Here is a 26,945-nt window from a genome sequence, read left to right as displayed (position 1 = left end):
GGGCTTACAGGGGTACCTCCCATACATTTTTTAAATTATTAAGTATTTGATGATAGAAAAAAAGCCCATACATTTGTTATAAGCTGTAGTAAAACAATCATCCTAAGCCCACTACTAATTTATAAATCATGAACATCATCCACATCACTGAAATTAACTGCGCCTTCTCCTGGTTCTCTGCCTCCTCAGAACAAGTGGGGTCTGCCTCCTTCCCAGGCCCAGTAGACAGTCCCCAGGGGTGCTGCCGGAGCATCTACCATGAGCTTAGTGTCGGCCAACCCCAGCAGGCCTCGGGAACTTGATCATGAGAGTCAGGTGGATGGGAGACAGGACAGAGACTCAGAAGGAGCAGAGACAAAGCAGGATGGTGGGATTTGAGTCCCACCAATCCCATCTCTGCCTTACTAGTTCTGTGACTCAAAGCAAGTTACTCAACCCAGCTGCGCCTGTTTCCTGTCTGTAAAATGGAAATAATCATAGGACCAACTTCCTAGGATTGTTTGTGGATGGTTCAGCAAAGCATGGAACAAAACTTGGCAGGTAAGAAGCACCCAGAAGGTGCCAGCGATTGTCACTACTGACGCTGCAGCATGAGAATTGCAGGACTGCTGACCAGGAGGCAGGAGACCAGAGGAGGGGCACTGACCAGGTGCTGGCGCTGGACACACCTTGGGAGACTTTCACCTCACCATGGGGTGCAGAGGCACAGAGGTGGCTCTGTCCTTTGGCCCCAGCCCTTGATTCCCTGGGACTGTCCCCTCTGGAACCCAGGCACCAAGGCAAGCAGGGGCATCCTTGAGTTGCTGGGAACCGTCCCAGGAAACGCAGCACCTCCAGGAGGGGACTGAGGACCTGACACCTTAACCTGGGTTTCAGCCCTGGCAGCAGGCCCAGCTGGGGAGGGCACAATGGAAGCATTTGAATGTCTTTTAAATACATAATCTGGGCTTAGATGCCCATTCACTTGACCTTTGTCCGTTCTTGCCTGGAACCACTTTAGTACGAGTTAATAAATACTGGAGGAAATGTTTAAGGCCAGGCGGAGTTTGGGTTGAGTCTCGGTAGGAAACAGTATTCCTTGAGGAGAGAGCTTTGTGCCCAGGGGACCTGAGGACTATTGGCCTGAGATACTGGTTTCCCCTCTAAAATGGCATACATTTCATTTCAAAAGCCCCTGTCTGGATGTGGGGTACACACCTGTGATCCCAGCTACTCAGAGACTGAGACAGGAGGATCCTAAGTTCAAGGCCAGCCTGAGCAACAGCAAAACCCTGTCTCAAAAAATAATTTAAATAAATAAATAAAGGGGCCGGGGATGTCCCCAGTGGTAGAGCACACCTGGCTTTGATCCCCAGCACTGGAAAAACAAAAGTTCCTAGATACTAAATTAGCTGGTCACCATAGTTACCTGCAATAACAGGCATGACAGTCCTCAGGACGACATTCTGTCTTGAGGATTGTCCCAAAGTTTGGGAGCAAAGCCCTTCTCAGGTTTTAAGTGAAATGCACGGAAACAGCTCTGTATGGTACACGGAGACACTGGTCAGCTGCATCAGCATGGCCTGGGAACTTGCTAGAAACCACCTCCAAAGGCTGGGGTGGAGCTCAGTGGTAGAGTGGCTTGTCTAGCACGTGCGAGGGCCTGGGTTCTATCCCTGGTACAAAATAAAAACCCACAAAGGCATATTCTCAGGCCCCAACACAGCATTCCATGATTGGCAACCTTGGGGGACAGACCCAAGGATCTGCTTCCCAAGCCCCCACAGGATTCTGATATGCTCGGCAGGTAACATTCAGGTAGGGAAGGGAGCTGTGAGGCCCACGCGCTGGCTCTGGCCCCAACTCCATCTGTCACCATCTGGAGGGGGTTTTTCCTTTGCCTCAGTCTCCTCATCTGGAGATTGAACATGAAAGGATCTCCCTTCTCTCTCTTAGCTCAGGATTGATGTAAAAATCAGGAGATGATAAAGAAGCCAATTTTTCAGAAGTGTTAAATAAATGCCCCACAAAGGATATGAATGCCGCCTCTCAAGTGCCCCCACCTCCATATGGATCTAAGAATGTCAAGAGAAGGGGCCTTTATTTTTCTTCTTCTTCTTTTTTTGTGGTACGGGGATTTAGCCCAGGGGCATCTATCACCAAGTTACATCCCAGACCTTTGTATTTTTTAGTGAAACAGGGACTTGACAAGTTGCCCACGCTGGCCTCAAACCTGTGATCCTCCTGCCTTAGCTTTCTAAGTAGCTGGGATCGCAGGTGTGCACCAGCCTACCTGGCGGGAGCAGGGGTCTTCATGATTTTTCTTCATTTTGTGTGAAACTGAGTAAAGGTCCCATTTCCTGGAAAGAAGACCATTCAGATGCCAAAGTCAAGACAGGCTGGTGGCCTGGGACCCTACTTAAAATGGCAAGGACTTCCCAGTAGCCCTTAGATAAGGAAGGGCAATGGCACCAGGAGCCAGAGAACTAAAAATAGCCAAGTGCTTGCCTGGCCTGCACCTAGTATGTTCCCCCAGGGGTTTTCCACTTTGCTAATGAATAATGGACTCTGACCATAGGAGCAAATGCTCAGGAGGGAAGGGCCGGCTTCTCGGTGCTGGGTATCTCAGGCAGGCGACCATCAGGACCTGAGCATTGATCCCGAGGGCTGCTTCTCTGCCGTCCTGTCAATCCTGACAGGACCTCCACCAGCTACTTCTTAACCCAACCGATCAAAGACTGAGGCAGGAAGTGAAGTGACTTTGCCCAAGCGGGGAGAGGTGGACTGAGATTCAAACCTAAGTATGTGTGATGCCAGCACTTGGCAGGGACATCTCACAGGGGGACACAGCAGAATCACAGGATCAGGGACACAGAGTCACAGGACAGTGGCATTTGAGATGCATCATAGAACATGATGGAAAACTCAATATTTTTCTTTTTGGTACTGGGGATTGAAACTAGGGTCTTGCATATGCCAGGTAAGCAGTCTGCTAGAGAGCTACGCCATTTTTAAAGTTTTTTTTTTGTTGTTGTTGTTTTTTGTACTTGTAGATGGACAGCAGGCCTTTATCTTATTTTTATGTGGTGCTGAGGATCAAACCCAGTGCCTCACACATGCAAGGCGAGGATTTTGCCACTTAGCAACAGCCCCAGCCTTATTTTCTTTGAGACAGAAGTTTGCTATGTTGCCCAGGCCGGCGTTGAACTTTACTCTGGGCTCAAGTGAGCCTCCAGGAGCCTCAGCCTTCCAAGTGGTGGTGATGTCTGTGCATGGAGACTGCATTTAAAACCTCTGAAAAGTGCGCTTCAAAAGATTAAGACGTCAAATCTTGTGTTATGTTTCTTTTGTATTCTAGGAAATTGGGAAAACATTTTTAAAGGCTTCAAAGGTGGAACCCTTGAGGTTGGTGCATGTTTCTTCTAAGACCTATTCTTGCTGGTGCCCCAAGTCCCCAAGAGATGGCAGCAGTGTGGGGGACCAGCCTGTGTCGGCAGCTTTTGGTCTAGTCTCAGGAGTTAAGGTCAAGGCTTGCCTTCTGCTTCCGCTTTTCTGGAAGCTGATGTTCTCACTGATCAGATGAAGGAAATGGGGCCCAGACAAGCAAGGTGCTCCCGGAGCAGGGCTGGGGTGACACCACTGTCCTCATCCCCAGCCTTCCCGCCCCACACATCACCGGCAGTTGGCTCCCAAGGGGCCAGTCAGGTGAGACATTTCCTTGGTGACTTGACCTCTACATCACGAGGCGGTCCTCTGGAATTCTTTGGAAATATCACTTTGTTCTGATGGGATAAGGAATCCGCAGGGCGCGTTGGCAGTACAGAAACATCAAAGCAGGAAACTGAATTAAGTTTCATTTATTCTAGGGCAAACTCAAAAGGGTTTTTTTTGTTTGTTTTCTTTTTTAGCAAATCCTAGCACATTATTAACAAAAAAATCTGTACATTTGCCATGATACACTTGAAAGTGAAACAAATAAGATATAAATACAGATATGGATGTAACATGAAAAAGCCCAAAAAAACCCAAACAAAACAAAACACCCAATCTGGGTGTGGGGGGACCATGCGCGTGAACACAGTGCCAAAACTATTTTGGTGGCTGATATTTTTCAGAGCATTTCTTTTCTCATTTCCAAACATTGTTAGCAGAGTCTTGGGGTTCTACAAAGTCCTTATTTGCTGTCTTTTAAAGTGTATTATTATGCTTGATAAGTAAGGGTGGCAGGGAAAGAAAAGGGTTGATGAGACAAAATCATCTGCATTACCTGGGGGGCTGGGAAGCTAGTGTGAGCCACAGAAGAGGCTGCAGGGGGCCCCCTGTGGCACCGGGTCCAGAAGCACACGCAGTGCACTTGAAGAAAGCCGCGTGCCTCAGGGACCGGCTGCACCTGCAGGACTGTGGTCTGAGGAGGGTGGCAGCAGCTTTCAGGGAAGCAGAGTCAGATGAACCAGCCCCTAGCCTGGGGCAAGAGAGCGTCCGAGGCCCTGGACAGTCAGGCAGATGGGAGGCAACAGTTTTTGCTCTGCTCTGGGGTGTCCCATGGTTTCATCTGAACAGGAGCCCTGCAGAGGGTGGCGGCAAGGCAAGGCAGCTGCGCTGTCAGGGTTTGGAGGGCAGCCGGCGTGGACACAGCCACCCTGGTGAGGTGGTGGCGGCATGCGAGTCTCCTCGGCGTGGCACGGTGGGCAGCGATTTTCAGATTGAGGCCAAATGACCTGTGAAGTGATTGTTCTCTGTCTCTAGTCAGGAGATTGAAGAGGGCGCAAGTGACATTCAAGGCTAGCCCTTTGTAAGTACGGGAGGACATCAGGCAATGTTTGAGAGCCTTCCAACTACACTGGGGGTGTGGTGACCTTTTGGAAGCCAAAGAGCTCCAGAAGAAGGGTCTGACTGATTAGGTGTAGGAGAACCCATAGAGAAGACCTCACCAGGACGGGTTTCCACACAGAGGGGCGACCAACAGATGCTGGGACTCAGGAGAGTATAAAAACAAAATCCCATTAATGAACTATTAACAAGCAAACACACGAACAGTATTTATCATTGAAAGTAAGGCCTGGTCCTGCTGTTTTGAGCCAAAGTCAGTCAATAATAGTCAACCACTTAGATGCACCCCTCAAGTTCCCTAAGCAGCAGTAGTGGGGTACCTGACACCTGATAAGATATCCCCTACACACACACACCTGGAAATCAGGGGGTATTCATACTCAGTATCTGTTTCCAAATATATTACCTATCTTTCACTACTTCCCCTGTCAAATCTAGAGGGCCAGAGAGGGGGTGGTGGGAATGGGGGATGAGAAGCACACACTCCGGTGCCTCAGCCTTGGTTTCAGTCCTCGCAGCTGCAGAGGACTCTGCACTGGGACAGCCAAGACCTCACTAAAATTAATGTCCAAGGAAGCACTTTCCTTATGGAGGGTCAGTTCAATCAGAGGATCTACAGTAAGTGATGGCAGATGATTTCATGATTGCATTAGACTGCCATCTGGCTTAAGAACTTTACTCAAGACTCATTTCTTTGTAGCAATTACACCCTAAAGAGCTTAAAGAGCCGGTGGTTTCCCTGGGAAGGAAACAGACTCTAAAGGTGTGTTTCAAATCCTGTAGTTCTGCCATCTGCCGCTCACCTTAAACAGTGACTAACAATCAAGGAAGTACTTCAACTTACAAAATTAAAAATGATTTGGATAAACATGATTTTTCTACACTTTTTTTTTTTTTTTTTTGCTCTTGATCTCAAATTACATAGAGAAGCCAAAACTGGGCTGGTAAAGTAGGCGTTTGCTAGATTAGCTGAGAACATTTTAGAACTGAACAGCTTAGGCAAAGCTGATGGGGAGGGAAGGGAGATGGCACCAGATTTGAATTACTGACCCGGGGAGTCCTGGGAGAATCCCTATCTCAACAGCCATTCCCCAAGACCTTAGCAGGGAGAGAGACAGACTTATACCTTCTGCGCATCACATGATGCGATCCATCTCTGATGGATGCGATCAATTATAAGTATGGTTGGACTTATACTTCAAGAATTCTTCTGGCATGGCAGCTCTGGGGCAGGGACATCTGATGAGTTGTTCAGAGGGGCCTTCCTGACCCTGTGTTCCAAGCCAGGACAGCCGGCTCCACTTTGCGTGAGCTAACTGACAGACCAGCTTCCAGCTCTTCTCCTTTTCCTGCTAAGGCTTGAGTTCCACTTTTAGGAGGTCTCAAAACCAACCTAAAGACATGCACCCTTTCTTGGTATCAGATGGGAAAAGAGTAGGGGGCTTCGCCTCACACAGGCCATATTCATAAGAATGTAAGCTGAGAATAAGGAACACCCCCACATCCATTATTAATTGAAAAAAAAAAAAAGCTACTGTCTACCAAGCATTGGCTAGAGAGCTCTGATTGTTAAAAACTGCACCCCACATACATGATTTTGTGATTGCAACAGGCGGTACAAGACGTGTGTAAGTATGGCTCTTGTTGTTCTCATTCCTTTCGTCTCTACGAAGACTGCGATACAGGCCTTGCTTCCGTTACATTCAATACCAGTAAGATTCTACACAAAAGCTGGAAGGGACCAAAATACTGATTGTAATAAATATGTGCGGGCCTCCTCGTACTGACTGGGCAGCCGATGGGGGTCTGAGGCACCACCGATGGCGTTTGACTCTGCACAGAGACTGGCACTGCCACTAGCTGTGCGTGGAGACGTCGGAGGAGGAGCTGCTGTTGCTGTTGGTGGTCTGTGCCCTCTTTATGTATAAGTTTAGTAGCTTCATCTGCAGAGAGAAGACACACGGAGTTAGGAGGAAAAGCAGCAGAGAGGAAAAAAAAAAAAGAAAATGAACCACCCCGATGACCACCAGACAACAGCCTGCCTCTGTTCCCCTGTGGGGAACCGGTCACACGGACGTCCAACTCAGTGTCCCACTCATCATGTGCACCTGCAGGTGCTGGCCACAGCTGGGGAGGCGCTCAGGATCTAGAGGAGCAGGGAAAGGTAGTGGGCTATCACAAAAGAAGGAAGGTGTCACAACAGGCCACTGGGGCTTGGAGACCAAGTTCTCCACGGGGCAGGCTACATGTCACCATGACAGCTGTAGCCCAGTGGCTCCGTCAGCACTCGGATAGACAAGAGTGAGAACAGGAACAAGGACAAGGCTCAACTAGAGGTCAAGTCTGTGACTCCCACGCTGTGCTCAAGTTCTCCCTTTCTCTAGCACCCCTCCTGCCTAGGAAACCTGCTGCCACCCGAGGCACTGGAGTCCTATCTCAAAGACCATCCCACAAAACCTTGTTCTGATTAGAGTCTGGATGGGTTCATCTTCCTTCAAACTCTGTGGCTCTAGCTTCCTCATCTGAACTCACTGTAGATGGGCTCACATACAGTTTGTGTGTGTATGTGTATGTGTGTGTGTGTGTGTGAGAGAGAGAGAGAGAGAGAGAGAGAGAGAGAGAGAGAGACAGAGAGGAGGCTTGCTTGTGCCCTCACACAAGATTAGACCTCTGAGGTCCTATATCGCATCACAAAGTAACTCAGATGGACAGAATACTTAGCAATGCAAGGCCTTGAATATCTGTAATCTCATTTGCTTTCAACTGAAGTCCCTTTAGGTTCTTAAAACACATAAAACTTCAGATGACATTGTAGGTACTTTAGAAACACTTGCTGAATGCTACTAAATTAATCTATTGTGCACAGAAGCAGCATCACAGGAATCATGAAAAACTTTCTGTCCACAGCCCTGTATCTGTCTCACTCCAAGCAGGCTATGGGGCCGAGACCAGCATAAACCTGCCCAGGGGAAGGACCTGATCTCCAGGATGACCCTGAAGCCAGGCTCACGGGAATGCGCGGGTGCGTGAGCAATGTTATGGAGCATCGAGCCCTGGAGGCCCTGTGCCCACCCCTAAAGGGGCCATCTGCTGGGGTGCATCCTCCTACACCCTGACTTAGATCCCTGGACACGTTATCTACATGGAGATAGGACACAGGGTATGCTGCGCCAGGCAAATGGAGGGAGTGTGTGCTAAGTGTCACTCAATGGTCCACTCTGGGGTCTCCCCGTGGCAGGCTGTGCGCTGTCTTCCTCTTAACCATGTTAAGAGCTAACTTTATGCTAGCTTACACTACACACCATGGTTGGTTTTTGGTCCCTTCTTTTTTATTTTTATTTTTCGTAATTGTAGATACACAGCCTGCCTTTATTTTGTTTACTTTTATGTGGTGCTAAGGATCGAACCCAGCACCTCACACATACATGCTAGGCAAGCACTCTGCCACTGAGCCACAGCCACAGCCCCAGCCCCCTGACTTTAATTTAATTTTGTTCTTCTGAGGTGCTAGGGATGAAACCCAAGGTATTGCGCAAACCAACATGTCCTGAGCTGCACCCCTAGCCTTTCCCTGCCTTTTACACTCTTGAACTTCACTACAGTGGGTGGTGCTATGACGACAAGTGTCACCACTCACAGGGACTTTAGTGCTTAAGGCTCAACAAATCCAGCAGAGTTCTAGAATCAACTCCACCATTAACTACTTGTGTGACCTTGGGCAAATCCGTTTCTCGCCTCAGATGCCACCTGCAAAATCAAGAGCAACGAGGACACTTGCAGTGTGTTGTCTGTGATCTGTGAGGAGACGGTTCCCCCCATGCCTTCCTATTCCTACTGGAGCTGCTCACATGGTCCCTCCTCCTCCCCCTTCACACACGGGGCCCCATCCTGGAAGCCTAGCTCGGTTCCACTTCCCTCCTGCTCCAGTGGCCTGTCACCCGGCCCTCGGGGCCTGTCCCATTGTGTCTTCTACAGGGGCTCATTCCTGGGCTGCTGTTCAGGTTTCCCTGTGTGTCAAGTGTGTCCCCCAGCTGCATCTTCTGCCCTTCCGAGGCAGGGCAAAGCCTCTGCTCTTCCTGCACCTTGGCTCAGTGTGGGGAGAACAGTCCCCAGTACACACTTGTTGGAGTAAAGAGTTAAAGGAAAAAAATAAGATCTGGAAGACAAGATAGTTATAGTTCTAAGAAATCTGATTATAAATGAATTTAAACACTCTTATCCATATTTTCAACTCAAAAATCACTATTGTCTCCCGTTAGTCAGATCTAGAATGCAATTATGAGGAAAGAGCATTAATAAGAGTTCGTAACGTGCATGTGTTCGATGGTTTACTGGGAGCTTTTACACCGATTGTCGTATTGAGCCTTACAGAAATCCTCTAACACGGGCAGAACAGATTCTCTTCTCTTACAAAAGAAAAGGCCAAGGTTCAGGAGGCTTGCTGGATAAGCTGGTTTAGAGTCGACTCTAACTTTAGGATGTTAAATATAATTGCCACGGCAACAAAGGAAACAGCTATAGAATATACACAAAAGGAAATGAGAAGGGATTCAAAATGTTTCACTACAAAAATTTAAAAAACCCAAAGACGACAGTAATATGGAAAATGAGGAACAAAGAGCTCACAGTAAAATGCCAGAAGTCCCTCCTGATCAGTAATAACTCTAAACGTCAGCAGATTAAACCCTCCCATCAAGACACAGATTGGCAAAATGGATGAAAAAAATCTGATTTAACTATATGCTGCCAATAAGAGACTCAGTTTAGATCCAAAGATAAATGGGTTGAAAGTGGAAAAGACATTTATGCAAATAGTAACCAGAGAGAGCAAGAATCAAAAAAAAAAACAACTTTTAAATCAAAAGAAGTTGTAAGAGAAAAAGGAGGATAATAGATGGTTGAGGGAGAGTGGGCGGGGCAGGGTGAGGTGAGGCCCTCCAGGAGGAGAGGCAGGCATGCGGGCCATGCCTGGGCACCCCACCCAGGACGTGGCCATCTCCTGGTGCCTCCACAGTTCCTTCGAGGTCAGCTGCCCCCAGCAGTGGGTGAGGCACTGTGGTGAAAATCACAGCATCCTGGCAGGTGGGCTGGGGCATGAAGAATTCGTGCAGACACATTAGGGAGCTACTGTGGGGTGGCAGCCCAATATAAAATATTTTGATAAAAGAGACTTAAAATTCAAGGACAAATCTGAAGCAGGACAATTCCAGCTTTCCTAATCAACTACAAATTCCTAGGCATTTACTGAAATTTTCACAAATGTTACAAATATTCTTTCTGGATATTAAAAAATGCTCTGTTGATTCTGTGACAGTATTAGTTTGACATGGCGTACACATCAGTCTTTGTTCCCTGTGTACTTCACAATGAAATCAGACAAGTAACAGAGGATCCATGTTTCAACCAGGAAGACTTGAAGTACAGTGGTTTAAATAGGACTAGTTCTAATTTGGTAAGAAATTTATTTTAAGAAACAAGTAAAACCAGCTATAAACCACCCACCCACCCACACACACACACACACACACCACACACACACACGATGAATGCAGCCAGGCACAGTGGTGCACACCTGTAACCCCAGTAACTTGGGAGGCTGAGGTGGAAGGATCACAAGTTTGAGACGAGACTCAGCAATTTAGTGGCCCTGAGGACTTAGTGAGACCCTGTTTAAAAAAAAAAACATAAAAAAAGAGCTGAGGATGTGGCTCAGAGTTAAGTGACCCTGGGTTCAATCTCCAGATAGACAACATCGACAAAAAAGTTTAGTACAGCAAGAAGATAAAATAATCCTAAGCATTTACTATATAATAAGAGATCATCTAAATATATGAAGCAAAAATGGATACAACAGACAGTTCTACAGTAACAGTTGGGGACTTTGACATTTCACACTCTCAATATTGGTTAGAATGATGAGACAAAAGACAAGGAAATAGAGGACTTGAACAACACAATAAACCAGATCTAACAGACCGAGCCCAAACTCTCCACCCAACAATGGCACACACATTCTCCTCAAGTGCATGTTTCCCAGCGTAGACCAAACGTTGGGCCACAAATTCTCAGCAGATTCTAAGAGATATCATAAAAAATATCTTCTCTAACCATAGTAAGATGAAGTCAGAAATAACAGAAGGAAAACTGAAGAACTTATAAATTTGTGGAAATCACTTTTAAAAGTCAGTGAGTCAGCTGAGTGTGGCGGGGCACACCTGCCACTCGGGAGCTGAGCTGGGGGATTGAAAATTAACTGCCAGGGCAACTTAGCAAGAGCCTGTCTCAAAATTAAAAAGGGCTGGGGATGTAGCTCAGTGGTGGAGAGTCCCCTTTAAGGCAAAACAAACAAAAAACCAAAAAAGCCCTACAAGGTTCATTCAAAAATATTTTGAGAGAAATGAAAATGAAAGAACACCCAGCATTCCAAGTTTCTGTCTAGGGGAGGGTAGAGCTGTGAGTGCCTGAATGAAGACGGCAAGCTTCAAATCAACAAGAGCTACATCCGATCCAGGAGAGGAAGATAATATAGGCAGAGCAGAGACGAAAGAGAACCGAAAAATAATAGGAAAAAAATAGATGAAACTAGAAGTTGGTTTTTTGAAAAGATCAACAAAGTTGACGGATTTTTAACTAGGTGGACTAAGGAAAAAAAAAAAAAAGATGCAGATTATAAAAAGCAGAAGTGAATGTGGGTACGTTATAACTAATAATGGAAATAAGAAGGGTTATAGGAATATTATTAATAATTATACACCCCAAACTGGATAATCTAGATGAAATGGATGAATTTCTACAAACAACAAAAACAGAATCACAAAGAAACTCCGAACAGACCTGTAACTAGTAAGAAGTAGTCAAAAAAATCTCCAAAAAGTAAAAGCCTGAACCAGATGACTTCACTGGTGAATTCTTCCAAACATTTAGAAAAATAACACCAATCTTCCTCAAATTTTTCCAAAACACAGTAGGGGGAAAATGCTTCTAAACTCATTCTACAATGTCAGCACTGCCCTAATAACAAAACTACATCTCTAATGAACACTGATGAAAAATTCTCAACAAAGACTAGCAAATAGAATTCAGCAGCAAATTTAAAATATTATATACAAAGACCAAATGAGATATATTGATTTATTCCTGGAATGCAAAAATGGTTCAACTTATAAAAAATCATTGTAATATACGATGTTAACAGAATAAAGAAAAAGAAGTGACTATTTTTTAAAAAAATATTTATTTTTTTTAGTTGTAACTGGACACAATATCTTTATTTTATTTATTTTTATGTGGTGCTGAGGATCAAACCCAGGGCCTTGCACATGCTAGGTGAGCGCTCTACCACTGAGCCACAATCCCAGCCCCAAGATGTGACTATTTTAACTGGTGCAGAAAAACATCTGAAAAATATAATATACCTTCCATGATAAAAACACTCAAACTAGAAATAGAAAAAACCTTATCTTGACATATTAAGCCATATATAAAAAACTCACAACAAAAATTATACTCAATGGTGAAAGACTGAAAACTTTTCTAAGATCAGGAACAATGTAGGGACTCTTGTTCTTACCACTCCAACACAGTCCTAGATGTTGTAGCCACAGCAATTAGAAAATAAAATAAAAATAACAAAGTAAAGGCATCTAAGTGAGAAATGAAGTAAATCTTCTTTGTAGATGATATTACTTTTATGTAGAAAACCCTAATGATCACACACACATAATCTGTCAGAACTGTTAGAAATTAATTCAGCTGAGACGGTACAAAAATAACCAAGCAAAAATAATGTGCAGGTTGGGGTGATGGCTCAGTGGTTGAGCACTTGTCTAGCATGTGTGAGGCCCTGGGTTCCATCCTAGCACCATAAGAATAAATAAATAAAAATTCCCCTCCACTAACAATGAACAACCCAAAAAGAAAATTAAGAAAATGTTATGTATAATAGCATAAAAAAACCTGAAATATTTAGGAAATGACTTAACCAAGGAGGTAAAAGACTCACACAATTAAAACTATAATATGCTGCTGGGATAGTGGTGCACGCTTGTGATCTCAGCTAATGTGAAGCTTGAGGCACAAGGACCACAAGTTTGAGGTTAGCCTGGGAAACTTAGTGAGACCCTGTCTCAAAATAAAAATAAATAAAGGCTGGGTATATATAGCTTGGTGAGAAAGTACATCCCCAGAATGTGTGAGGCCTTGGGTTCAATATCCAGTACCACAAAAACCAAACCAAACCAACAAAAAACTACAAAAGGGTGCTGAAAGAAATGAAAGATTATGCAACAAAGTGGAAAAATATCCCAGGTTCATTGGACTAGAAGACATTTGATGTCAATATTACTCAATAAGATTGATTATGTGAATGATATATAGACTTAATACAATATATCAAAATTCCAAAGAGATTTTTTTTTGCTGAATTAGAAAAACCAATCCTAAGATTCATATAGAATGTCAAGAGATCCCAAATAGTCAAAAGACCAATCTGGAGGACCCATACCTCTGGAATCAACTTAGTACAAAGTTACAGTGAACAAATCAGGGTGGAACTGGCATAGAGACATACAACAAGGAGATAGAACACAGAGCCCACAAGTGAACCTTCGCAGACAGTCAAACCATTTTTGACAAGGTGACAGGACTATTCAATGAGGAGAGGATAATATTTTTAACAAATGATGCTGGGAAAAGAGGTATCTGCATGTCATAAGAATGAAGTTCAACTCTTCCCTAATACCAATATACAAACATTAACCCCAAGTGGATGGACCATTCAAAATGGAATAACCTGAGCGTCAGAGCTTCCTGTGTCTAAAACACTCTTAAAGGAGTGTAAGTGGCAGCAGAGTAAGAATCCAGGTCCTGGAGTCCGACCTCTGTGTGCCCTTGAGCAGGCCAGAGAGGACAATCATCCTTATCTCATAGGGATGTCATGAGGAACACAAGTGAAAACATGCCAAGAGTGTGGACCAGCTCCTGGGGCAATGGTGGGCACCAGGCAACGGCCACTACTACTGTCAATGCCCACAAAGGACTCCGCTCTGATTCAGCAATTTGTTAAGCACTTATGTAAATTTCCTTAGTGCTCCTGTGAGAAACCAAGCTGGTTTCTGAATAAAGTTGTCTTTCTCCTGTGAGTAAAATAAAAGTGAATTTATTTTGCAAAAGCAGGAGTTAAAATAGATGATGATGTATCATGTTAGCATTCTCTTAAAACTTCATTACATGGCTGGCCATTTTCATCTTAAAACATGCTTTTTGAGAAATAAGGCCCAGCTGAAACATACCCGATGAAGAAGAAGCAGTCTGGAACCCAGTGCCACCACAGAGCAGGCTCACGTCAAGCTGGCAGGGCCCAGGTGTGGGTGTCAGCCAGGTAACACTGTACATACCTTGCTCCCCGTGAGCTGTGCGAGGTGAGGTTTCAGGTCTTCTCCAATTACGGAATAAATTGCCACTAAGCAAAACACGCTGGCCTTCCGCACACTGCTTTCCGTGTTGTCATAACCCTAGAAGCCAAGGGGGACACAAAAAGGAAATCAGATCAAAGGCTTGCTTCATAGTTAATGCCTCAGCAACACTTCCACCAACACCCTCATATTTCAACCCTGGACATGTCAGTCACCATCAGGACCTACCTAAGACCTGCAACTGAATCCCGAGGGTTTTCACCTGAAAGGAGTTAAAATTGACTTGTGTTAAGAGTGACCTGGTGGGTGGGGTGCAGAGGCAAGAAGGGGTAAGTGCACTCTGTCTGCCACCACACAGAGCTGCTCTGTAATATGCCACCACTAAAAAGATGCCACGACAGAGATGAATTGAGAAAGCAAAATTAAGGGAAAAAATACTGGTTTCATTCACACTTCTCACAATGCTAAAGCAAATTCATGTGTGAAAATACTGTTAAAGAAACGAGAGGGCTGTGGCTGTGGCTCAGTGGTGGAGCGCTTGCCTCACATGTGTGAGGCACTGGGTTCCATGCTCAGCACCACATAAAAATAAATAAAATAAAGGCCTGCTGTCCATCTACAACTGCAAAAGAAACTAAAAAAAAAGAAAGAAATGAGAACTACATCATTCACCATCATAGGTGAAAGCTGTCGGTCCTCCAGTGATTGCTAGAGTTGCCCATGCCCCTGTGTGACGCATGCTCAGTCTCCCTGTCTGACTTATCCCTGCACCAAACCCAAATGGGCCTGTCTGCCGGTCTCCAAAGAACCCTGGTGACTTTTCCACTTTCATGCCTTTCCCTCTGGAATGATCTAGTCCCCAACTAAGTATCCAAATTCCCACCAAATGCTCAGTCAACAGCGGCATTTTTTAAATGGGAGGCTAGCTACTTAATAAATTCCTTTCTACCTTTACCCACAGAAATCCTCTCTCCCATCCCCACAAAATGGAAACCACTCCTCCACTGTGATGCAGCACACGACACTGTCACTTGTAGTAGCCATGTGGCTGCATCATGTCACATGACAGGCTGAAAGCCCCTGAGGTGGGACCACACGTGTCTTCTGCCTGTCAGAGGATGCCTAGTTCACTGCCTCCCACCTAGAAGAAGTAAATGTTTGTTGGGCATATGAAAGCAAGGACCCTGTCTGAGTCACACTCCTTGCCTAGGGCTGGAGCCACAGGAGGTTTGCAACAAGGATCTCTTGAAGGAATGAACAAAATCAAAATATGTTTACCATAAACAGAAAAGTCCATTCTGTGAGCCACAGTTCTGGGCTGCCAGGTGCCTACCTTCCTGCTGCACCAGAAGCGGGCAGACTAGAAGACGCAGGTCCTAAAGAGAGGGTTTCCACCTGCGGTTTTCCTACCTGCAGGCCAGTGAAGGAGGGCAGCAAAGACCATGTGACCCGGGAGCAGCTCACCTGCAGCAGGCCCGGGATGATGTCGGCGAGGAGCTGCAGCAAGGACTCCTTGGCGATTCTCTCCACGACTTTGGTCTGCATCTTGATGGCGGCCAGGTTGATGGGGTAGTCGGCTGTCTGGATGATGGGGCAGAGCACTTTGATGCACTGCTCTGGGTGGATGGAACTGGCCAGTGTGGAGGCAGCCTCCTCAGCAGCTCGCACCACCTGAAACACCAGGTACCCAGGGTGAGCCTCATGTGCTCAAGAGGAGAAAGAACCCCACCGCTGTTTTAGTTCAGAGGCCAACGACAAGGGTCTCACTGAATGCCAGAGGGCGGCCTCAGTTTCTCTAACACTGTCAAGGTGAAGCAGAGTGGTACGGAGGGCAACTTTCAAGAGGGGCGTTTTGCTAAAAACCTCAGAACAGTGGTTTTCTAAGAACGTCCTCCATCTCCAGCAGTAGCAGCATCCCAGGACCCTGACTGGAGGCGGGTCCCGCAAGCTGTGTTATTAAAGCCCTTCAAAGGTTCTTTTTAAGACGGGGTCTCACGATGTTGCCTTGAATCCCTGGGCTCAAGTAATTCTCCTGTCTCCACCTCCCATGTAGCAAGGACTAGGGATGTACGCTGCCACGCCCAGCTTCCCTGGGTGATTCGTAAAACCAATGCTGCAGAATCTCTGCCCTAAATGATTAGAACTTAAAGATACAAATGCTTTCCCCAATGACTAGTGGGACCCCTCACAGTGGAGCCACCAAAGAGAAGCCTGAAGGAAATCAGAGTGCCTTTCACCTGCTTCCTCCAAGGGGCTGAACCACAAGGTAGCTTGGTGGGCTTGAAAGAAGCCTCTGGAAGTGTTCCTGGGAGGCTCCCAAGGAAAGCTGCTTTTCTAGGAATGATGCCCTCTCACCTTGTACTTTTAACAAAGAGCATGAAATGACCACCTCATGGTCAGAGGAGCAGCCTCTGACCTGTGGAGAGCCACAAGACACTTTGATAATAAAGGGAACTAAGTGCAAAACTCAGTAAAAGGAGGGGGAGCATGCAGAAGATGTGGTAGGAAGAAAGAAGCTGGTTTGTGCTTAGGGATCTGAGGAGCTCACCAGTCCCAAGCGCAAATACTGCACTTCCTCATCTGTAAAATGGGGGTATCAAATGAATGATGAGCGCTATTCAAGATAGTGCAGACACTAAGTAACTGATACTTCCTCCTATTAATGGCATGGAGTATTTAACGTATGCACATTATGGAAATGATATATGAGTAAAGTCACCAGACAAAAAGCATGGATGCATTTTCTTATGAAGTGCAATGAAAACCTAATACTTTTCTTTTAGAGCCTGCCTTGGACTGGGGATCCCAGTCCATTCTCTGCATTGCATTCTGCTGCTCAAAATAACTCAGTTCCATCTTTATATAGCAGCAAGAGAGAGCTACCAACCAGCCCAGTGCTTCAGGCACAGGTGACCCCTGAAAACAGACGGACCACCTGGAAAGCTGGCTCTACTTGTGGGCAGAGCAAAGAAGCAGTGCACAGAGCACGGGGGCGACCCAAGCCGAAGGGCAGATAGGCCAGATCTGGATCACGTGCTATACATGCTGTTTTAGTCACTCTGAGGTCCTGAGGTGTTGCCTGTCACCTGAGGATCCTTTCTCCAGCAGGATCGATTTGGGACTCCCCAGCTGTGGCCCAGCCCTGTGCCCATCCTGAGGGGGCACTGCTCTGAGAACAGGGCTCAGTTCAGGAGTGTGCCTCATTGGTCCTGGTGTCAGCTCTGCTCTGTTGCCAGCAAAGGGCAGTCCTTCCAAATGACTGCATGTGCCTCATTAGAAGTTGATATATTCAAGCTGTGCAGGGGCGACGGGGGGTGGGGGGGCACACTTGTAATCCCAGTGAATTGGGAAGCTGAGGCAGGAGGATAGTAAGTTTGAACCAGCATGGGCAATGCAGGGAGACCCTGCCTCAAAGTAAGAAATAAAAGACTGGGGATGTAGCTCAGTGGTAGGGAGCTCTTGGGTTCAATCCTCAGTACTGGACAAAACAAAACATCCCCAAATGACACATTCAGGACCAGCCAAGATGCTAAAGGTGGATTCTTCACTATGAAGCTCCATACGGGCTCTGGCCGCTCATGCCCAGTAGCTGGCATTTATCATCCTAGAAACCTGGGGAATGTGTGAAAGGCTACACACACTACCTTATGGCGCAGAGGCTACATGGACCTTTATTTTCTCTATACATTTTAGAATGCCATCTTAGCAAGAAAACTGCATTCATTCATAAAAATGTTCCTGTGTCCTTTTCAGGACAGGAAAAGTGGCAGTCCTCCCAGCCCTGGTCCTACAGTGCTATGCTGGGGAAGCAAACAGACTCTTGGGCGTTTGCCTGGACTGACTCCAAGCCCTGTCGTGGCTGAGGCAGTACTATCACTATTGTAATCACTGTAACAATCACTACTGTCCCATCCTACCGTCCAATGACCTGACTCCCCTCTGCTGAGCTTGAACTCTTGCTGTCCCTCAGATGTGGCGGACACATGCACTCCTGCCCCTCTGAGGGTGTCCTTGACCATCTGACTGACAACACTTTCCCCTCCCGTTTTTCCCAGTCCTTCAGCCTGTGATCCTCACATGGCACTAGAGGTGCGCTCTACTTTACATTCTTGGTGACATTTCCATAAATGTTTCTTTTTACCAAACAGACAGCATCTTCCACCTGTACCTCAGTGCACAGGGAGATTGATGTTGACAAGTTCAGTACATGTGATCAACTGAGCTTCATTCCCCTGCCTGCCTGAGGACATGTCCCTCTTCAAAGAAGCCCTACCTCCCTGAATTCTGATCTTCATGTTTCTTTCTTGTCAATGGCCTTTTGAACTTTTCTAGAAAGACTACATCCTTGCGGCACTTTCTACAGGTAGGAATCTTATGAGATGAGGTCATATCCTCACCCCTGGCCAATATCGGGGCACACAGTGCACACACATGTAGGAGCCCACACTGGGATTGCGTATCAATCCCTTCAGGAGTTAAAGTGGAGTCCTGGGCCAGCATGGTTTCACAGTAAATACCACGCACGCACATCTAAAAAGAAAGCCCAAGCCTGATACATGTCTGTAATCAGATAGATTCAGGAAGCTCAGGCAGGGAGACCACAAGTCTGAGGCTAGCCTAGGTCACTTAGTAAGACCCTCTCTTGAAAATAAAACTAAACCAAACAAATAAAAAATAAGAAGGATTGATGACACAATGGTAAAGCGCTTACCTTGTATGGGTAAGGCCCCGAGTTTCAACTTCTCTCAGCACCACAAAAAAATAAAAATAAAACAAAATAAAGGAGGACACTAGCCAGGTAAGGTAGCGCACACCTGTAATCTTAGCTACTTGGGAGGCTGAGGCAAGTGGATCCAAGTTCAAGGGCAGCCTGGTCAATTAGTGAGGCCCTATTTCAAAATAAAATTTAAAAAGAGCAGTGGGTACAGCTCAGGGGTAGAGCACTTGCCTAGCAGGTATGAAGCCCTGGGTTCGATTCCTAGTGCCCCACCTGTCTTCTAATTGTAGCTTTTCCCACACAGATGTTCCAAAGCCAAGTGCTTTTTGGCCCTGTCCATGTGCATGACCTTTCATTCGAGGAAGGCCTCCCCTTGGAACGGGATGAGCCCACGTTCAGCCCCTGCAGCGCAGCACACAGGCCTCAGTCTAGGGCTTTGGTAAGCGCTTGCTTAGTCTGAGCTTCAAATGTAAGCTCTGAGAGGGGGATTAAAACGACTCACTCTCAGTTATCTGCTGAGGAGAGAGAAGGGCATAACTCCCTTGGTACATTCTAGCTACAGCACATACGGCAGCTATAAGCCAGGGCTGGTAGGAGAGCGCCACGAGCAGTGGAGTGTGGCAGCAGAGGTGCCACCCCAAGGCCGAGCACCACTCTGGGAGCTGTGGGGTATCGGAGAGCAGAGCTCCCTCTCCACGAGACTCCTCCAGAGGAGGAGTGAGGTACCTACTGAGAAGCTCCATCCTCTGATGCAATATTCACACTCAACATTCAACCTGAGGCCTGGGTCCTTTCCTGCCACTCTCTGCCCAGCCCCGTCTCGCTCACATCCTTCACCTGGCTGCCCACGTCTTCATTCAGAACTCATTTCCACAGAAGCCCGGGAAGCCCCATGTGCATATATTACTCTTGTAAACATCTTGCTGAAAACGCCTCTTTCACTGGATGAAAAGTTCCCTAAAGGCAAGGTCCCATCTTGGCCATCTCTAACTGAATTACCCCTCCTCAGATGATGCAGGCCCCCAAGGCCGTTCTATGTCCACAGCACACCCGGGAGAGCCACATAGAGTGAAGCAGATGGTGAGTCACAAGAAGGACTGGCAGACAGCCCTTCTCCTCCCTACTGTGGGTCCACAAAAAGACAGAGCTCTGAAGATACTGGTTTCCACTGTAACAAATCACCATGTATCGCAGTATACTGGGCAGAAAGCTGAGGAACTTTTGGGTCTTTGTGTTTAAACTTGGTGGTGGTGGTGGGGGAAAGGGTCAGAAAGACACTGGATGATTTGGTTAGGAAACCTAAGTGAGAAAATATCGATGCAGAGGAACTGAGTTTAAGGTCCCCCTAAGGAGGTGGGAACCAGCTCAATGAGCAAAAAAAATGTAGAGACAGAGGGTGATTTAAGTCCCTAAGCCACTTTAGCCTTGACAGAAGCAAGCTAACAGCCTCCTGGTATCCCTCAGGGATGCAATGAGGATTAACGAGACTGGGCAACAAATGGCCAGGTTCACAGGGAGAACTCAGCCATGAAGTTCCCCTTCTCTCCCTCCCTCCACCTCCCATGCTCTACTGCTGTTCAGGTTGCAGTGATTTACTGTCCAGTGAGTGCTGAAAGACAGACTGCCTCAGAACTGCTGAGCTGAAACCCAAACTCAGGAGAACTTTCTCATGAAACTGCAGGGATTCAGCGGTGCCAGTGGCACAAGCCTGAAAACGCAGGGACTTGGGAGACTGAGACGGGAGGATCGGAAGTTCAAGGCCAGCCTCAGCAACTTAGCAGGAGTATGACTCAAGTAATAAAAACGGGCTGGTCAGTTTGTAGAGTCTTGCCTACCATGCACAAGGCCCTGGGTTCAATCACCACCACTACCACCACCACCACCACCACCACCACTACCCACAATAAATAAATAAATGTGGGCTGGGGATGGAGCTCAGTGATAAAGTACCTCTGGGTTCTGTCCTCCCAATACTGCAAAACAAACAAAACAAAATAAACGCCCCCCCCTAGGAACTGTACAGGGGCCCTACATGAAGCATTTCATCAAATGCATGGAACACAGAGGGTTTTCTGAAAATAAAATGCCAGAAGCTACACATTAAGCTGGGTAGTTTGAGGCCCTCTCCTTTACTGGGGTGAGAGGAAAGTTTCCCAGGACAGACACTGGCTTTGGCAAGGGAGGCTAGTGTTCTTGACTTTCTCCATATGCCAAGCCCCTGGCTTTGGCAGGCTGCCCAAATCAGGGTGAACTTTAGGTTTTGCCCTGTGTTCTATGTAACATAAGAAGCAAAGATTATAAATGTAAGCAAACACAGAGCAAAAGTAAACACAGGCAACAGAGAGAAAGGAAGATAACACCGTGGCCAGAAGAGGTGAGGATCTTTCTATAAGGACTGGCTATGAGTGTTAAGAGCAGGAGCAAGTAGACTTTGGGGTTATAATTTGTCTTGGAGTGGTCAGATTCTAGTTCAATTTTGCCACTGTCTGGTTAGAAAGTTAAGAATTCCTCCTTTTCAAAGTCAAAAAGATAACAGTGTCTAGCTAGAAAGAGTATACATTTTCACATTTAGCTTTTTAAGAAAATGAAATCATTACTCAGAATCTGATGAATGTTTGCTTAAAGATTAGGTTTCTTACTTTTAGAAGCACAGAAGTTCTTCACATGTGAAGTGCTTGTTTTAAGTTCACAAAGTTTGATTTGGCTCTATCTCAGACACATCAGGACAACGGGTTGAGTTTTTTTTTTTTTTTTTTTTTCAAAAGGAAAAACATCCAAAAACAACAATGGCTGGAATTAAAGAACTTTCCCAGTAGGTACCTGGAGTTTATAGCTCCTGGATCACTTGGAAATTGGGGAAAAGGTTGGCGCCACCTTCTGGGAATGGCTGTAAAGAACTTATAAAAAGTATGATGCACACAAATTGCAGTACCCACCAGCATAGTGAGGGAAAAGACCAAGCCCCAGACTGGCACTGAGGTCAACTGGGACTGTGGTGGAGGGAGCCCGGGATGAGCCCTCCTTTACGGGTGCTCAGCTCCCGAGGGTGGAGAGAAGAGAAGCTCCAGGCTCTGTTTGCAGACCTGAATTTGGGACTGTGCATCATCAATGATGGAGCTGATTCTGGGGTAAATTATTTCTTAATTTCCGGGGGTTTCGGTTTTCCTTATCAGTAAAATGACAGGGAAATTCTGAATGAAGAATTTTAAAAATTATTTTGGATTACAAAATCTTATCATCCACCTCTATCTGATGAGTGTCTTTCCATGAAACACACACACACACACACATTCTGAGAATGAGGGCTTCAAAGACCCTAAGGAGACAGCATCAAATGAGAAGACTTCTAATAAGACAGTCATCACAGCCTTGCCTGGGAAGGCAGATTCAGGACAGTGGTTTCTTTTCTTTCTTTTTCTTTTTGGTACCAGAGATTGAACCCAGGGGTTCTTAACCACTGAGCCATATCCCCAGCACCCCTCCCTTTTTAAATAGTTGTAGATGGACAGAATGCCTCTATTATATTTATTTTTATGCAGTGCTAAGGATTGAACTTAGTGCCTCACGCGTGCTAGGCAAGTGCTCTGCCACTGAGCCACAGCCTTAGCCCCCCAGTCCTCTTATTAGCCCCCCTTAGTTACTTAGGGCCTCTCTAAATTGCTGAGGCTGGCTTTGTGACCCTCCTGCCTCAGCCTCCTGAGCTGTTGGGATTACAGGTGTGTACCACCGCACGTGGTTGGGGTAGCAGTCTCTACATTCAGATGTGTAAAGGCCCAGGTGGGAGACTAATGCTATTGTACTCCAAGGAGTAGAGTTGGGGCCAACAGGGGCAAATGATGGTTTGGAAGAAGGGCTGGGAGGACTGGAGGTGGGGTGGACCTCCCAGGAAGTGCTGAGCATCAGGCTCGGGGCACATTACATGGTTCCTGCTCTCCATCCCTAACACAGCATCTCTTTCAAAACCCTCATGGCTGTGTTCTCTAGCCTAACACCAACAATGGACCAGCTGCTCTAGCACAAATATGGACTCAAACCAGGCAATGACCCAAAGACGTAAGTCGTATTTGTACTAGGAGTTTGAGTTTACTACTACTTCTTGGTTTTTTTTTTGTTTTGTTTTTTTTTCAGCACTGGGACTGTTACCAGTGGTAGTCTACCACTGAGCCGCATCTCAAGTCCTTTTTAAAAAGTTTGAAATAGGTCTTGATAAATTGCTTAGGCTGGCCTTGCAATTCCTTCTGCCTAAGCCTCCCAAGTGCCTCTATGGCCAGCTACTTAATTAAATTTAAATAGCCTCTCAGGTATATTTGGAGAAATAGTTATATCTGCTTTGGGTAAAATGAAAAAAACCTGACAAGTTTAAACAAAATCAGTCTACTTTTTTCAATAAAAGAGGGTAAAAAAACAAACAAACAAACAAACAAAAAACCACTATCTTCAAGTTTCAATGGTGCCACCACTTTTTCTCACCTGGCTATCATGGGGACCCTTACGGACAGCACATGAAGGACCTTCCCCTCCTCGGTTAGCACCCAAGCACTCTAGACATCCAGTGCCTTGGTGACTTATCTGCAATTCCACAGCCTCAGAGATGGCAAGACCAGCAGGTAAGCCCGGGTCTTCCGACTCAACAGTCTAAAGTCCTGCAGGTCAGCAATGGCTCTTTCTGAAACCACAGATGCTATCAGATGGAGTCACACCTCACTCTTAGGAGGGTCACTTCACCACAGAGAACAAATTACTCCCTCAGCCCTGAACAACGGTCACCCCATTCAGAACCAGATGCTTTGCACTTCATCATAAGCCCGTAAGGTAGGCCAGGGATCCCCAGTTGACCTGGAGACCATGATGGTCTCAGAAAAATGGAGCCCTTCTGTAGCCCTGGTTCAGCAGAATTCAACCCAGGCGTGTCTTCCAAGTCCATGCTCCCCTGGCTGGGCTTTCTGGGCTCCCAGGTAAGAGTCTCCCCCTGCCTGCTCCTTCTGGGCTGACCTCAGATCCTAGTCTCCTTTGGGCATTCTTCCTTGACTGTTTTAGCCCACTCCAAACTCCAGCTGCTCCTCACTCTAAAGCACACATTGATTGATTGCTATAATGAACTCAAGGACACCGTAAGCTCTTTAAGAACTACATCCCCCCCACCCCGCTCCATCTGTCCCTGCTGCAATCACAAAACATTGACCAGAGTTTGCTATCAGGGTCAGGCTGCTGGCTCGGCAATTTGGAATTGCTCAAAGAGACTATCTAGGCTTCTGGTTTTGTCTGTTAATTAAAAAGCAAGAAATTCCAAAGGAAATGGGGCTTCTGGCCAAATCCCAAGGTTGGACTCATGGAAAATGGGAGATTTAGAACTGATGAGGATTTAGGTTTGTTACTCAATAGCAACTTTTACTATCTGGAAGCTGGATGGGACATGGATAGCCATCTTAGTCCACTCCCTGGGCTGACAGATAAGGAGGAAGCAAGGTCTGGAGAGGTGCTGTGAATTCACCAGGTCCCCTCAGTATACTGTTCCCCAGAACCATGGACACATGGGAATTGCCCTGTGGGCTTCTGTGGGCCATTCCTCTGCACAGGGGTGTGGATTGGGAGGTTAGCTGGGAATTGTAATAGGCTTCTGCAGAACACCAGCTCAATAACATGGCTTCTCTGGCCTACTTGCATTTCTATGGCCAAAAGCATTGCAGAAAGCACAACAGGCTGGTTGAGGGAAGGCAGACAGCTAGTCCTAGGAAATTCTCTTATTTTAAAACTAACTTTGATCTGATTTCACTTTTAATTCCTTAAGGTCATAAAAGATAAAATTTAAATGGAAATGATTTAGAAATAAAATATCACAGGCATAATAGTTATTTTATGTTTATTTAAGAATCCAACTTCCCCCAAACAAGCCAAACCACCTAAAGCTGAATTCTAATGTCTTAAACACTAAGATTTTTATGTGTGGTTAGAAATATTTGGTGGTCCGATACAGTGACATGAAATGCTACTATTTTCCTCTCCATTTTAATTAATTTATTAATTTTCCCCTGTGTACTGGGGATTGATCTCAGTGGTGCTCTATCACTGAGTTATACCCTGAGCCCTTTTATTTTGAGACATGGTCTCACTAAATTGTCCAGGCTGGCCTTGAACTTGGAATCCTCCTGTCTCTGCCTCCTGAGTAGCTGAGACCACCAGTGTGCCAAAGCACTTGACTAAGTTTCCACTTTTAAGTGGGCAAATATAACTGATTATTCACTGAAGTGGCCAACTTCAGAAAACACTAACTCTAAAAATGGAAAATCCTCAGTGATGTTAGAACGTCTTCAAGAAGTACAGTTGGCACTTTTCTCTAGTTCAAATAGAACATTTACTGACAACTTTAACCTGTGGGTTCTATAAAGACACATGTCTGGGAGCAATGATCATCTTTGCATTTTGAAATGATTTATAATTCATAATTGACACATCCATGTTTTCCCAAGAGATAGGTGCTTTGCAAATGGATAGCAAGGTCTGTGAACAGTTTTATGTAGCAATAGTTATGCAGCATAGGGGCTGGGGATGTGGCTCAAGCGGTAGCACGCTCGCCTGGCATGCGTGCAGCCCGGGTTCGATCCTCAGCACCACATACAAAATAAAGATGTTGTGTCCGCCGATAACTAAAAAATAAATATTAAATAAATAAAAAAAATAATTAAAAAAAAATAGTTATGCAGCATAATCCCAGTGACTTGGGAGGCTGAGGCAGGAGGATCACAAGTTCAAGATCAGCCTCAGTAACTCAGTGAAACTTAAATACTTGGTGAGACCCTGCCTCAAAAATAAATAAGCTGGGAGCGGTGGTGCATGCCTGTAATCTCAACAGCTTGGGAGGCTGAGACAGGAGGATCATGAGTTCAAAGCCAGCCTCAGCAAAAGCGAGGTGCTAAGCAACTCAGTGAGACTCTGTCTCTAAATAAATAGATAGATTGACAGGGCTGGAATGTAGCTCAGTGTAAAGTGCCTCTGGGTTTTAAAAAAAAAAAAATCTGTGAAGCAGATGATAGCTTTAAAAGCTTATTTCATGAGGGGAGGGGGGATAGTAGAGGATAGGAAAGGTAGCAGAATACAACAGTTACTAATAGGGCATTATGTAAACATGTGGATGTGTAACCGATGTGATTCTGCAATCTGTATTTGGGGTAAAATTGGGAGTTCATAACCAACTTGAATCTAATGTATGAAATATGATATGTCAAGAGCTTTGTAATGTTTTGAACAACCAATAAAAAAAAAAACTTATTTCATGCTGGGAGTATAGCTCAGTGGTAGAGTGCCCGCCTGGCATGGAGAAGTCCTGGTTCTAACCCCAGAACTGCCAGAAAAAAGAAAAAAGTGTATTTCCCTTTATATCTTTTTTCTCTCAACAGTCCTGCTCATACAGGGTCATAAACAAGGTGGCCAGCAGCAGGTGCTGGACTAGATTCACATCTCACAATGTCCCAGCCATCTCTTCCTCATGACATCTCTTCTTCCTCACCCAAAGAGAGATTCTGTACCTGACTCAAAAACAGATTACAAATTCTAAAAGGACAAGAGTTTAAGTTAATGGAGTTATCATGGAAAGCAGAAAATGGGCTCCAGGTTTTAAAAGGTTTCTACCAAGCCTCAGCCCTTTAAGGTGTTAACTGAATGCCAACGCCACTGTAAACTGCAGACTCTTCATTACTGGCACACCAGAACTCAACAGCAACATCATTTACTAAAAATTAAAAAAAAAAAAAGTTAGATAATGGAAGAGATTCACTTATTAAATAGGGACTATGAAAAGATTATGTCTGGGCTGGGGTTATGGCTCAGCGGTAGAGCACTCGCCTTGCACGTGCGGAACCTGGGTTCGATCCTCAGCACCACATAAAAATAAATAAGTGAAATAAGGGTATTTTGTCCAACTAAAACTAAAAAATAAATATTAAAAAAAAGATTATGTCTAAGCTGACAAACAACTCCTTTTAAAATAAAATGTCTAAATTTGTATCCAA

General features: G+C 45.6%; 1 protein-coding gene across 1 annotated transcript in view; it reads right to left on the bottom strand.

Annotated features, from left to right (window-relative positions):
* Window positions 1-3,821: 3,821 nt before the first annotated feature.
* The window catches only part of Clasp1 (cytoplasmic linker associated protein 1), a 271,969-nt gene continuing 248,845 nt past the window's right edge, over window positions 3,822-26,945 (bottom strand). The window contains exons 36-38 of the mRNA XM_071619271.1: window positions 15,687-15,893; window positions 14,205-14,321; window positions 3,822-6,752 (exon numbers count right to left, since the gene is read on the bottom strand). Coding sequence (XP_071475372.1) covers window positions 6,666-6,752; window positions 14,205-14,321; window positions 15,687-15,893 — 411 coding nt within the window. The 3' untranslated portion in view covers window positions 3,822-6,665. The remainder of the gene's footprint in view (window positions 6,753-14,204; window positions 14,322-15,686; window positions 15,894-26,945) is intronic.

This window comes from Marmota flaviventris, chromosome 11 (assembly GCF_047511675.1).
Source record: "Marmota flaviventris isolate mMarFla1 chromosome 11, mMarFla1.hap1, whole genome shotgun sequence".
Classification (NCBI taxonomy): domain Eukaryota; kingdom Metazoa; phylum Chordata; class Mammalia; order Rodentia; family Sciuridae; genus Marmota; species Marmota flaviventris.
Note: the sequence above shows the minus strand (reverse complement) of the source record. Positions and strands in the feature narration are given on the sequence as shown.